General features: G+C 50.1%; 4 protein-coding genes across 4 annotated transcripts; 3 read left to right on the top strand and 1 right to left on the bottom strand.

The window, feature by feature from the left end:
- The first annotated feature begins 34 nt into the window (after positions 1-34).
- On the top strand, positions 35-4,147 carry M431DRAFT_18416 (hypothetical protein). Its single transcript, XM_024913162.1, has 6 exons — positions 35-565; positions 613-913; positions 968-1,252; positions 1,311-1,554; positions 1,609-1,759; positions 1,810-4,147. The coding sequence occupies exons 1-6, from the start codon at positions 54-56 to the stop codon at positions 4,115-4,117; spliced, it is 3,801 nt and encodes a 1,266-aa protein (XP_024772640.1). The 5' UTR covers positions 35-53; the 3' UTR covers positions 4,118-4,147.
- Positions 4,148-4,917: 770 nt separating this feature from the next.
- Positions 4,918-6,288, top strand: M431DRAFT_510224 (hypothetical protein). The gene has a single exon (XM_024919428.1). The coding sequence runs from the start codon at positions 5,034-5,036 to the stop codon at positions 6,234-6,236; it is 1,203 nt and encodes a 400-aa protein (XP_024772639.1). The 5' UTR covers positions 4,918-5,033; the 3' UTR covers positions 6,237-6,288.
- A 412-nt stretch (positions 6,289-6,700) lies between these two features.
- On the top strand, positions 6,701-8,845 carry M431DRAFT_90530 (hypothetical protein; the record flags this gene model as incomplete). The annotated part of the gene is made up of 2 exons (XM_024924157.1): positions 6,701-6,977; positions 7,107-8,845. 2 exons carry the CDS (start codon positions 6,701-6,703, stop codon positions 8,843-8,845), a joined length of 2,016 nt encoding a protein of 671 aa, XP_024772638.1.
- Positions 8,846-9,385: 540 nt separating this feature from the next.
- M431DRAFT_90639 (hypothetical protein) lies at positions 9,386-12,062 on the bottom strand (the record flags this gene model as incomplete). The annotated part of the gene is made up of 2 exons (XM_024924169.1): positions 9,386-10,326; positions 10,394-12,062. 2 exons carry the CDS (start codon positions 12,060-12,062, stop codon positions 9,386-9,388), a joined length of 2,610 nt encoding a protein of 869 aa, XP_024772637.1.
- Positions 12,063-12,313: the final 251 nt, after the last annotated feature.

The raw sequence follows: 12,313 nt of genomic DNA, 5'->3' as shown, positions 1-12,313 counted from the left end.
CTGCTCACTTTTCTATTCAAGCCCCTCCTCATGCTGCAGCCAATGTTGACACCATGGACCTCACTGAGAATTCCAATATTATGGCCTCACGCTTGAAGGAGCGCCTAACTAATCTCGAAGCCAACATGAGTCTTCTGGCTATCACTACTACATGTGTTTTGACAATCGTGACCGGCTATTGCGTCTTGCGAAGACGAGCATTAATCACTAATTCCAAACGCCCCGAGAAACAGATACGGTCAAGAGACACCAGCACATATCGTGTTAGCGGAGTGCCTCTGGATTGGGATCGTGAGAAATTGCGAACCTTTTTAAAGCGCAGAGAGCTCGCAGAAGTGATTACTATAGATTCGATTGCCCGCGAAGCCAACATTGAATCGCAAACCGCCACGGTTACACTGACAAACTCTTATATGCAACAGTGGCCCGGCAAAAGTCGCCAATTCACGTTATCTGAGGAGCATTACAATGACTTCCTGAACCTCAATCGATCCGTATCGGTTGAGAAGGATTTTATAGGCCTAACAACTCTTTATGAACCGCCTGCGAGAGATCACAAGATTGAGTAAGTATCTATGTTTAGTATTATGTCGGTTTCTAATCCCCTCTCAGTGTTATCGCTTTATCTGGCCTCGGGGGCCACGCATTTGGGTCATTCAAAGAGAGGGGAGAAACTCACATGTGGCTACGAGACTCACTTCCGGGATATCTCACCTCAGAGACCGATAATAAGCCAATGGCGAGGGTTATGATATACGGTTACGAATCTGCTGTTGCTCAAAGCAAAAATATACAAAATCTAGAGGACTTAGCCACCACATTTCATAGCAGTTTGCTTGCACTCGCAGCCGGTCCAACGACCAGGCCAGTCATCCTTATTGGCCACAGCCTTGGAGGACTCATTATTAAGCAGGTAAAAGAAATAAATCTCTGGAACCATGATTCGCATTACTGACAGATACAATAGACTTTAATATCGCTATCAAGGTCGACCATTCCAGACGATCAGAAACTCATACGTGCCGTATACGGAGTCATCTTCTTCGGAACTCCACACGACGGGATGGACATTAGCTCTCTCATACCCATGGTTGGGGACGGTCCGAACCGATTCTTGGTTGAGTCTATCAGCCGCATCAACTCGCAGATCATTAGTATACAGCAACGGGATTTTCACCATGCCCTAGGCAAAAAGGGTGATTCGGAAGTGTTTTGCTTTTACGAAACATTGGAGTCGCCGACAGCACAACGGGTAAATGCCTCCAAATAAATACCATCATACAGCTGAATTTACTCTAACCGAAGTACAGGACAAACGTGACGAATGGAAAATGATTGGACCTACAGCTGTTCTTGTTACCAAATCTTCGGCAACGCACTGTCGCCCATGGGAAGATGGCTCAGAGCACATCTGCGCCATTGCCCGTACACATTCTGACATGGTCAAATTTGGGCCACACGACCCGGACTACAGGAATGTATGGATGAGAATCGGAGGGCTCTCAAGGCGGGCTATCAGAGCTCGAGATCGTTTACAGACGACAACGTCAAAGTGTACGTGATAAATGCATGTAGATTAGGTGGCAACTTTTGCTAAGAGCAATCTAGTTCTGGTTCCATATAAACAAAACCCAGATTTTGTTGGAAGATCAGATATTCTCGATAAAATCAAGTTACAATTCGGTTTAGGCCAAAAACCGGAGCATGATCTTTCCCAACCACGCAGAAGAGTCTCGCTCTACGGCCTCGGCGGTGTCGGGTACGTTTTGCATCTTGGCTAATAATGAACAATTTTCTAACATATAACAGAAAGACGCAAATTGCGTTAGCCTACGCGTACTGGATACGTGATATACACCCAGATACCTCCGTCTTCTGGGTTCATGCCAGCAATGCCGACCGTTTCCGCGCAGCTTATGCTTTCATCGCCGAGAAATGCAACGTGCCAGGGAGAGACCACCCCGAAGCTGACATTTTATTGTTGGTCAAGAGGTGGCTGGAGGAGCAGAATAAAATACAATGGCTTATGATCATCGATAATGTTGATGACATTGAACTGTTTTTCCCTTCTCAGAGAAGCGACGATCCAGAAGCTCATCACCAAGGCGACAAGCTGGCTCGGTACATACCTGATTGCAATCACGGATCTATTCTCATTACAACAAGGAATAAGCAAGTTGGAGTCAAATTCGAGCAAGGAAGCCCTCTGATTGAAGTCACCAAGATGACAGACGACGACGCGCACCAGCTTGTGCGAGACATCTTAAAGACGGAAGTATCTACACATGATGCTATTCTTTTGGCGTCCAAACTCGAACATATGCCACTCGCTCTTGCACAGGCACTATCATTTATTCAAGAAAACACCATATCTATTAGCGACTACGTTCAACTGTTGGACGAGGGAGATAATGTCCTCGTTGATCAGCTCAGCGAGTCTTTTGAACCTGTAGGGAGAGACTCTGAGACCTCACATGCAGTCACGGCAACATGGATTCTTTCATTCCGACAGATTGAACGAACTCAGCCATTAGCAAGCGACGTCCTCTGTTTTTTGAGCTTATTGCATCGACAAGCAATTCCGAAAACCTTCATAGAAGAATATTGCCAACACAAGCCAGGGTATGCTCAAGCTAGCGTGTCAGCAAGACTCATAAAGGCATTAGGTACTCTTAAGGCCTTTTCATTCATCTCCGGAGGGAAGGACGGAAGTGTAGATATGCACCGGCTAGTCCAGCTAGTGACGCGAAAATGGCTCGTCAACCAGGGCCGGCTGGCCGAGTTTGCTGAAAGTGCTATCACAATCGTGGAATTTCTTTACCCAATCGGAGAGTTTGACACTTATCAAGAATGCGTAAGATATCTTCCTCATGTCAATTCTGTGTTGGCTAGAGACGGAACCAATTCAAGGTCCGAGAAAATAGCCAAGGCCGGACTCCTACGTAAGCTAGCCAGGTACTATTGCCACAAAGGAGAATACAAGAACGCGGAGCAAAATTTGCGGTTAGCGGCAAATATACAAGCACAAGGACTTGGAGAAGAACATCACGAAACACTTAATATCAGATTTGATCTTGTTCTGACATGCGAGCAACAGGGTATGTTGAACGACGGCGAAGACCTTGCGTTAGAGACAATTGAGACGGGGAAGCGAGTGCTAGGGAAGGAGCATCCAGATGTACTTGCTTATCTGGCAAGTCTTTCTTTCATATATCCGCGCCAAGGCCGTTTTCAGGAAGCAGAAGACCTATTGGTACAGGTATCTGAGGCATACAAGCGAGTATTAGGGGAGGACCATTTATATACGATTGAAAGCATAAGCCGCCTCACTGAGGTATATTTGGACCAAGGCCGACTCAAAGAGGCAGAACTCTCAGCATTAAGAGTAACTGAAATGAAGAAGCAAAAGCTGGGAGAGGACCATCCAGCGACGATTGCCGGTATGACAGCCCTAGCATCGACATATGAGGGACAAGGCAGATTAAAGGAAGCAGAAGACATTGGGTCACATGCAACCAATTTAAGCACGCGAGTACTTGGGGAGGACCATCCACAAACGCTAGCCATTAAAAGCAATCTTGCACAGGTTTACATGAAACAAGGGAGATGGAAAGAGGCAGAAGACTTGCAGATAAAATTGATGGAGACAAGGAGACAAATATTCGGGCGGGAGCACCAGGATACACTTACTGTCATGAATAGCCTTGTAGTGTCATTTGCCAATCAAGGTAGATTGACGGAAGCAGAACACTTAGCGACACAGGTCTTGGAAGTAATGAAGCGAGTGCTAGGAGAGAAGCATCCAGACACGTGTATTAGTATGGGCATCCTTGCATCAATTTATAGGAAACAACAGAGATTGGAGGAGGCAAGAGACCTAGACATTCAGTGCTTGGAGTTGAGGAAGAGTATACTGGGGGAAGAGCATCCGGATACTCTTCTCAGCAAACATAATGTGGCCTGCGACTTAGAGGAGCTGGGCAGATCTTCCGATGCCATAGCACTGATGGAGGAGTGTGTCTCCGCCAGTGAACGAATACTAGGGGGAGAACATCCGGATACGATGCACAGCTTATCAGTCTTGGAGGGTTGGCGGCGAAAAACTTCAAGTACATAGGTCAGGTAGTTTTATTAAGTTTGTCATGTCATGGTAGATCCCACGGTACAAATGTGATCATCTTCGCACACCTATACCAGTTGTGCAATTATTCGGGACACATGATTGGGATGAAACTACTTTCAATCATGGGGTATTTAAACAAGTTGATGGCTCGTAACTTAACTCAAGCTTTGAGTACCGTGCTGCAGCTTATTTGTGCACAACAGAAAACACTCCAAGTAGGAGAGGCATGTGGAGAAATTGTGTTGATTGAGAAACTGACATCTATCTTCGACTTTCACGAGGATTACACTAGACCAAAAAAAAAAAAAGCGACGCTTATAACATACATATAGTCACTCGTCTGGATGCTGCCGCTGCTGTAATAGGCATTTGAATGACAAACTTAATGACACAATAGTGTATCGCATACTCGTATCTGATTACAAAATCTCCGAAACAAAGGCAGCTCGGAAGCAAACACATCTTCCCAACGCGAGCTTTTAATTTCGCCCCCTCATCCTCTCTTACTGTTTTCCATGGAAAATAGGCCTCCTTAATCTTTATTGGCCAATCAGCATGAGGAACCCTGTTTTCTGACACGATTGTATGGCGCAGGTATGGCAAGACAAATAGATTTGGTCGAGAAAATGCGGAGATTCCCGGAGCTTAAGGAGTTAGTGAACAACCAAGATTTCAAGTCGCTTGATTGGCCTGCCCAGCTGTGCAAATACTCTATTGGATCTAGTTCGATCTCGCTGCTCTTGTAGCGCTGACCTCATTCTCCCTATCACCACTCATACTGCATCAGAGTCTTCGGCGTTAAGTGGCAAAAGGTGTCCAGAAGTGAGCATATAAAATCAGCTCAATTGTCGTTGTTGTACATACATAGGTATTTACTGTCATCATCAAGTTTCACAGCAGCTTCAATATCATGTCTTCTAAAATTATCCGTGTTGCGTTGGTCGGGCTCTCAGCCAACGCAACTACCTCGTGGGCCGCAGCAGCTCATCTGCCATACCTCCAATCCGCTCGAGGTCAAACTCAATATAAAATTGTCGCTCTTCTCAACTCTAGCAAAGAGGCAGCCGAAAACGCTCGATCTCACTTCAATCTCCCCTCAACAGTCAAGGCATATGGTGATCCCGCCCAGCTTGCCGCAGATGATGAAGTCGATCTTGTTTCAGTTGTTACTCGGGTCGATAAGCACTATTCCGCAGCCGAGCCATCTATTAGAGCAGGAAAGGCTGTGTACGTGGAATGGCCTCTCACTGAGAACTTGAAGCGAAGCGTCGCTTTGGTGGGTGAGAACAAGGGCCGCGACACGAGCATCATCGGCCTGCAAGGGAGACTCTCACCAGTAGCATCCAAGGTCAAGGAGGTTCTGGCATCCGGTAGAATCGGAAAAGTCCTTGATAGCCAAGTTCGTGGCTTCAGCGCTATGGGGCACGGCAAACGGCCAGGAACGCTTGTTGAAGGTGGCACGGAGGACATGTTTACGCAACGAGCAATTGGAGGCAACCACTTTTCCATTTTGTACGCTCACATGATTGACCTTGTGCACTCTGTGCTGGGAGAGTTCAAGGATTTTCAGAGCAAGCTCCAGATCCGATGGCCAGAAGTCGAAATCGTCGACAAGGATGGCGTGAAACTGCGCACACGACAAAGTGATATCCCGGATCTGATCACCGTTCAAGGAGAGCTTGCCCCTGGAGTTGCAAACATACAGGAGGGTGCAACTTTGTCCGCGTTCTTCAGAAGCGGTCCGACATTCAAGGGCGAATTGCCATACACATGGTACATCCAAGGTGAAAAGGGAGAGTTAAAGATTACCAGCCCGATCGGGCCAATTCTCCAGGCTGCCACTGTTCCCGCAGTTAAGATTGAACTTCACGATGCCATTACAGACGAGTTAACGGAAATTCCATGGGAGTCTGAGTGGAAGGACTTTCAGAAAGAGTTGCAGGTGCCAGGAGGGAAATTGGTGGGAGAGATGTACAACAGATATGCTCAATGGTACCAGCAAAGCGACAAGGAGGCGGCTCCGGTTGGAGGAGACTGGCCAAGGTTGGAAGATGCCATTCGCAGACATGAAGAGCTTGACAAGATGTTGAGTGATTTTGACAAGTCGAAATAGAATAGATGGTAGTTTAAGCGTACAAAAAGAATAGAAGTCCAATATTCGGCGTCCATAGATGGCATGAGGTTACCAAATTAGGAAAGCAGCTGGTGTAGCACTGAATAGGTGACGTTGGTGCCATGAATTCTAAGAAGAATATTGTCAATTGTTTAATTTTAATATCATGTTACCTGAATAATATTTTCTATCTTTGCATATTCCATTGGACTCGTCAATCATCGCCGGCTTCACATCAAGGCTATTGAATCTGATTGCGTGACTCCCATGAATGTCATGCTACCTTACAGGGCTCATGCGCTAAAGCTACAGAAGCACCTGTTTGCATGTAGCTGGTACCCACCCCAAGAGCCCTGACGTAAGAAAGTTCCATCAGAGCTCCAGCTTCCATCAATTCTTTAGAGCTTGCTCGACCCAGCTTGGCCAAGACATCAGTTCAATTGAAGCTTCATGCTCCCAACGCCATGGATGGCCTAGAGGAATTCGAGCAGAATCTCGCCGCCGAAAAGGCTGAGCGCGACAAGTCAGAGCAGGATCGCGAGCGACGCCATCACAAGCATCGACACCACCATCGTCGAGAGCGAGACGACGAAGACGGAGAACGCGAGGAGCGACACAGACATCGGCATCGGGACAGCGAGAGGGATCATGAAAGAGGCAAAGGCAGAGACAGAGACAGAGCTAGAGATCGCGAACGAGATCGGGATAGGGATAGGGACAGAGACAGAGACGACAATCGCCGTCGCCGACACCACGAGGACGATGACGATGATCGTCGACACAAGAGGAGCCGTCATTCACGCGACGATGCCGATGCCGACGAGCAGCGCAGCCGGCGCCATCGAGACGATGAACGTCAAAAGCCATCAGACGAGGAGAAGCCTTCCGGCGACTCAAAGCCTCTGGAGCGAGATGCCTGGATGACGGCGCCATCTGCCTTCGAAGTCGAACATGTCCATCGCCCTGGACAGAACAAGCCCCGATCACCGACTCCAGAAGCTCCCAAACGAGTGATATCTAGTCGCGAGATTAACAGAGGCCATCTTGAGGACCTAAACAGCGGCAAGTCGTCATCTGGCTTGGAGCAGCCCTCCGCTAGGACAGTCGACTACATTTTTGGCGACGCTGGCTCATCATGGCGAATGACCAAGCTGAAAGCCGTTTACAATACCGCTGAGGAAACGGGGGAATCAGTTGAAGAGATTGCTCTAAAACGATTCGGCAGCCTAGAATTCTTCGATGACGCGCGCGAGGAAAAAGAAGAGCTGGAACGGAGGCGATTATACGGCGAGGATGCCAAAACAAAAGACAAACCTACTGGAGAATTCTACAAAGAACGGATAAAGGATCAGAAAGCTTCGGAACCTGTCAGAGAAATCCGCCAAGGCGAGATTATACAAGAAAACCCAGCCCAGCCTGCTGTTGTTCCGATGGACCAAACGGCGTTGAACAGACTGCGAGCACAGATGATGAAGGCAAAGCTACGAAAAGCACCCAATGCCGCCCAGTTAGAAGAAGAATACAACCTTGCAGCCGCCGCGGCGGCAGCTCCTCGCTCCAATGCACCTGAAGCTGTCGTGCTGGGCGTCATGGAGAGTCGCCAGCTCGCCGGCACTCGCGCAGAGGTCAAGGCTGTCGACACCAAGCGTGGACGTGAGCGCGGCCTCGTCGAAGAGAACACAGACATGACGATTGAGCAAATGCTCCAGGAGGAACGCCGCACCAAGGGCCAAGCTGGAGGCGAAGGCCTGCGGCTCGCCGAGCGAATCGCCAAAGACGCCAAGTTTGACGACGACCTCGAGTACATGGATGAAAACGCCGAAAAGCTCGCAAAGCGCGTGCACAAGAGCGAGGTCAACCTCAAGAACATGGCCGTCAGCGAGTTCCAGAAGATGAATCGCATCCTGGAGAACTGTCCCCTATGCCATAAGGAGGACAAGGGACTGCCACCCATTGCGCCTGTCGTTTCGCTTGCTACTCGTGTCTTCATGACGTTGCCCACGGAGCCCGAAATCAGTGAAGGAGGCGCCGTCATCGTTCCCACAGCGCATCGGAATAACCTCCTCGAATGCGATGACGACGAGTGGGAGGAGATTCGCAACTTCATGAAGAGCCTCACGAGGATGTACCACGACCAAGGCCGCGAAGTCATCTTTTACGAGAACGCCGCCGCGCCGCACAGGCACCTTCACGCCGCCATGATGGCCATTCCCATCCCTTACGACCAAGGCGCCATGGCCCCGGCCTTCTTCAAGGAGGCCTTTCTCTCGTCTGACGAAGAATGGTCTCAGCATCGTAAGATCATCGACACGGGCGCCAAGGCTCGGGACGGCATGGGCCGCTCGGCATTTCGCCGGTGTATTGCCAAGGAGATGCCTTACTTTCACGTGTGGTTTACGCTGGATGGCGGTCTGGGTCATGTTGTTGAAAATGCGGATCGTTGGCCCAAGGGGGATCTTTTTGCGAGGGAGATTATTGGCGGGATTGTGGATGCTGATGCGCACATTATCAAGAAGCAGGGGCGGTGGGCGAAGCTTGATAATAGGGTTGATGGGTTTAAGAAGGGATGGAGGAAGTTTGACTGGACGAGAGTGTTGGCTGATGCGTAAGAGGGAATGAACCATCTAATCAGTCTCGATGAACATTATCTACACGGTGTAATTAAAGGGTTGAACGAGTCGCGGCATTCATTGGCATGATCATGTCTATAAACAATCATCAAAATCCAGGTGAAACTCAAGCACAGCGTCTAAATTCATTTATGTGAGCAAGAAGAGAAATATTATTAACAAGAAGTATATCGCCATGTACGCTGATGCATTTCAGACCTGACATAAAGATGGCAATCCGTAGATAATAAGAACAAAAAATAGTAAAACAAGATGGTCATCGCATATTTCTCATAGGTGCTCGCTTCGCTTTGCTCCTCCTCTCCACTCTCGGGGGTATCTATCTTCTCTTCTTCCTTTGCCATCTGCCGCCGGAAATCTCTAAATCCAAAACGGTCCCAAGGCTTAGCAACGGCCATAAAAACTCCGTATTCCATCCTCCCAATTAAATAGTATTAAACTTGAAGTAAAAAAAAATCCTCTCAATATATGACCAGTTATATCTCGATCAAAAGAAGTATATGTCAAAGACTGCGCAAGCTACTTGCTTGGGGCTCCTCGTCGTCCTCTCTCGCGCTCCTTTCCTTCACTTGCCGCTGCTTTCACCGAGTCTTCCCACTCCCTGCTAATCTCCATCAACACAGAGCCCATGACCGTGGCGCTTGCCATCAGTCCGTGGCCTTCTCCTTCGAGAACGCGGACTTCGCACCGGCGCATGGTCTTGCCCAGCCACTTGACATTCTCGACCGGTACTCTAGTATCTCTACTGCCGTGGCGAATAATCACAGGGCGGGTAATGTCGACGTATCGGAAGCCAATGGTATGTCGTCTTTCCAGACAGATAAGCAAATCGACTGCTGGATTCGCATTCGTCGTGGCAAGTTCCCAAATGGCATGTGTCAGTCGTATATCATAAGTTTGTTGTCGCTCCTTTTCAGCGAGGGGATCCATAACTGGGGGCGCGTCGCTGCCAGCGGGAACTTGAGGCAGCGCCTTATCCAAGCCGTCAGCGGTATTGGCAGCCGCCAAATCCCCGTCATTGACCAGTGTCCCGTTTGAGTCCTTGCCATCAGCGGCTTGGTTCGCATTCTCCTTGTCCGTGGACGGCGTGGCATTTCGGCTATTACCATCCTTCTGTCCCGCTTTGCGCTTCGTCCGGCGAGGGTTCTTTGGCAGAGAGCTTGTAATGGATGAACTGGTTGCTGACATGAAGCTGCTGTTGGCTGCCTTGAGGAAAGAGGTCGGCAACACCCGTAGAATTCTCTGGGCAGTCGGAAGCGTGTGTGACGGCGGATTAGCCTGTGATGATCCAAAAACGTTCATTTGTGAAGGCGGAATCCAAGGTGCAAGAAGGTGGATTTTGCCTCGGATGTGCTGGGGCATGCGAAGAGCCGTGGCCAAGGCGTAGATGGCGCCAGCGGAGTGAGCCATGAGGGAGAATTTGGTGATTTTCAGGGTCTGGCAAATTGCGTATACATCATCTATCTATCGGTAAGCAGGCATTCATGCATCAAGGTTGCGTCAATGTCGTGAGGGGTCGCAACTTACCAGGCCAACTGAGGGGTGTGCTTGTCCCGTCAGTATATGGCTCACTGTCTCCCACCCCAGGTCGATCAGGTGTAATAAGACGAAGCCTCAGCGTCAACGCCAGCTCGTCATAAAACGCAGTAATGTATCTTGTCAAGCCCATTCCTACACAGCAGAAAACTGCAAATCCTTCCGGGTCTCCAACTTCTGAGAACGAAATGATTCGGCCGGTTTGAGGATGGCGAATTTTCTGGGATAACCGCGGCGAGCAAAGGTATGATTCAACAGCATCATCAATCGAATCAGCAGATTGGGGTCGCTCATAACCTGTGGGCTTGACAGATTGAGCGGGCTCCTCGGGTCGTTTGTTCTCTTGTGGAGTGAGCGGCGCAGAGAGACGTTTCAGTCTGGAGCTGCTGCGCTTCAGGCGAAGCCCTTCGTTGGGGCCGGGGTGTGTACGGGTAGAAAGCCGATGGTCTTTACGATCAAGCTCATCTCGTCGGCGTCCCTGCGAGACGGATGGGAAGGGAGCTCCATCGTCCTCGAGCTCGTCCGGTCTCTCTTCTGCGATATAATCCACACTCAGATACGTACTAGATGCCTTTGTCCTTAGCTTTGGGGGAGCAATCTCTTCGACGTCGTATAAAAACGTCTTGCCGGTGTCTGAATCTGAGCGTCGGTGCTTCATTTTCGAAAAGTCGCGACCGTAACCCGACTCGGTGGTTTCGACGATCTTATCACTTATAGATGCCTCGCCCTCTTTCATTGATCGTCGGGTGCTGGCTCGTTTTCTACTTGAGCTCGAGTTGCGCAGGCTCGAATCGCGAACCGGGATGTGATGCAGGCCGTCTCCCAGTAGGGAATCATCAGTAGTAATTGGCGCTGGTTCCTCGTTGATGGCGCCTCCCGCAAAGAAATTATCCGTCTTGCTTGCGCTGTGAATGCTACTCCCTGCTGCTGCTGAACTGCCGCCAACTATTGGGGTAGAAGAAGCTCGTCTCCTATCGATTTGTGGCTCACGAAGGTGCTCTTTAGAGCCCATATAGCTGAGCACCTTGCTGCCCCGGCTAGACTTTTTCCCCCAGCTATCGAGTGACCGGCGTGGCCTAAGCTCCGGATGCGGCGCTGAGCCACGTTCTACAGATAGATTTCCGATACTGCGGGCATCATCATTCTTGGATGCAAAGGAGCCCGTTGACGAGGGGCGAGAGGTTGCGGCGCTACGTATAAAGGATCTGAAGCCACTCTCACGGCTGGTGCTGCGGTGGCTCCGAGGGCTTTGCGGAGCGGTCAAGGGGGAGAAGCCGCTCGGGGGCTTGGAGGTGCGGACAACAGGCGGGCTAGCAGCAAGATCGTCGAGGGATACGGGCTCAGTGTAGTTTTCATGAAGGGAACGCTGCTTGTACGCTCCGTAGTCGACACCGAAGCTGCCAGAGCCGCGCCTAGAACTGGAATGGGGACCGGGATTTGGGCTCGTTGGCAGGGACAGGTTCGTGGGCACCAAGCCGTTGTCGAAGTGGTGGTTGGCAGGCTCGGCAATGGCGCTAAGGCTCTGGATGAGGCTGGAGATGATTTCCGGGCTGCCAGGAGGAATGGCGTATCGTTTCCGGGCGGCAGAGGTGGGCGTTGACGATATGCGGCTGCGCTGGGACGAGTGAACCCGGTGGGTGCGTGTTGGGATAGGGGGCATGGTATCTATAGAGGTGCGATCCATGGTGGGCAGCAGCAGCAGCGGCCAGCCGCAGGGCGACGTGTCCAACGGGCCTGAGACGGCGAGTGTCTAATGTCGACCGACGGGAGTGTCTCGCCTGGCTGCAACGCAGGTGAAATTGGCGCACGCAGCCACGTTCTTCTGGCCCCGGCGGCAGCAAACAAACGTCTGTGAGCGTCTTGGTTGTGCATGAATGAATTCCCTTTTCCCCCACACTCGCACTCGCACAC

Source organism: Trichoderma harzianum (assembly GCF_003025095.1).
Source record: "Trichoderma harzianum CBS 226.95 unplaced genomic scaffold M431scaffold_9, whole genome shotgun sequence".
Lineage (NCBI taxonomy): Eukaryota > Fungi > Ascomycota > Sordariomycetes > Hypocreales > Hypocreaceae > Trichoderma > Trichoderma harzianum.
Note: the sequence above shows the minus strand (reverse complement) of the source record. Positions and strands in the feature narration are given on the sequence as shown.

Coding starts and splice junctions, on each gene's coding strand:
- M431DRAFT_510224 (XM_024919428.1), top strand. CDS start 5,034: ATGTCTTCTAAAATTATCCGTGTTGCGTTGGTCGGGCTCTCAGCCAAC.
- M431DRAFT_18416 (XM_024913162.1), top strand. CDS start 54: ATGGACCTCACTGAGAATTCCAATATTATGGCCTCACGCTTGAAGGAG. Junction 1,253..1,310: donor AGTCGCCGACAGCACAACGG/GTAAATGCCTCC, acceptor ACCGAAGTACAG/GACAAACGTGACGAATGGAA. Junction 1,760..1,809: donor TACGGCCTCGGCGGTGTCGG/GTACGTTTTGCA, acceptor AACATATAACAG/AAAGACGCAAATTGCGTTAG.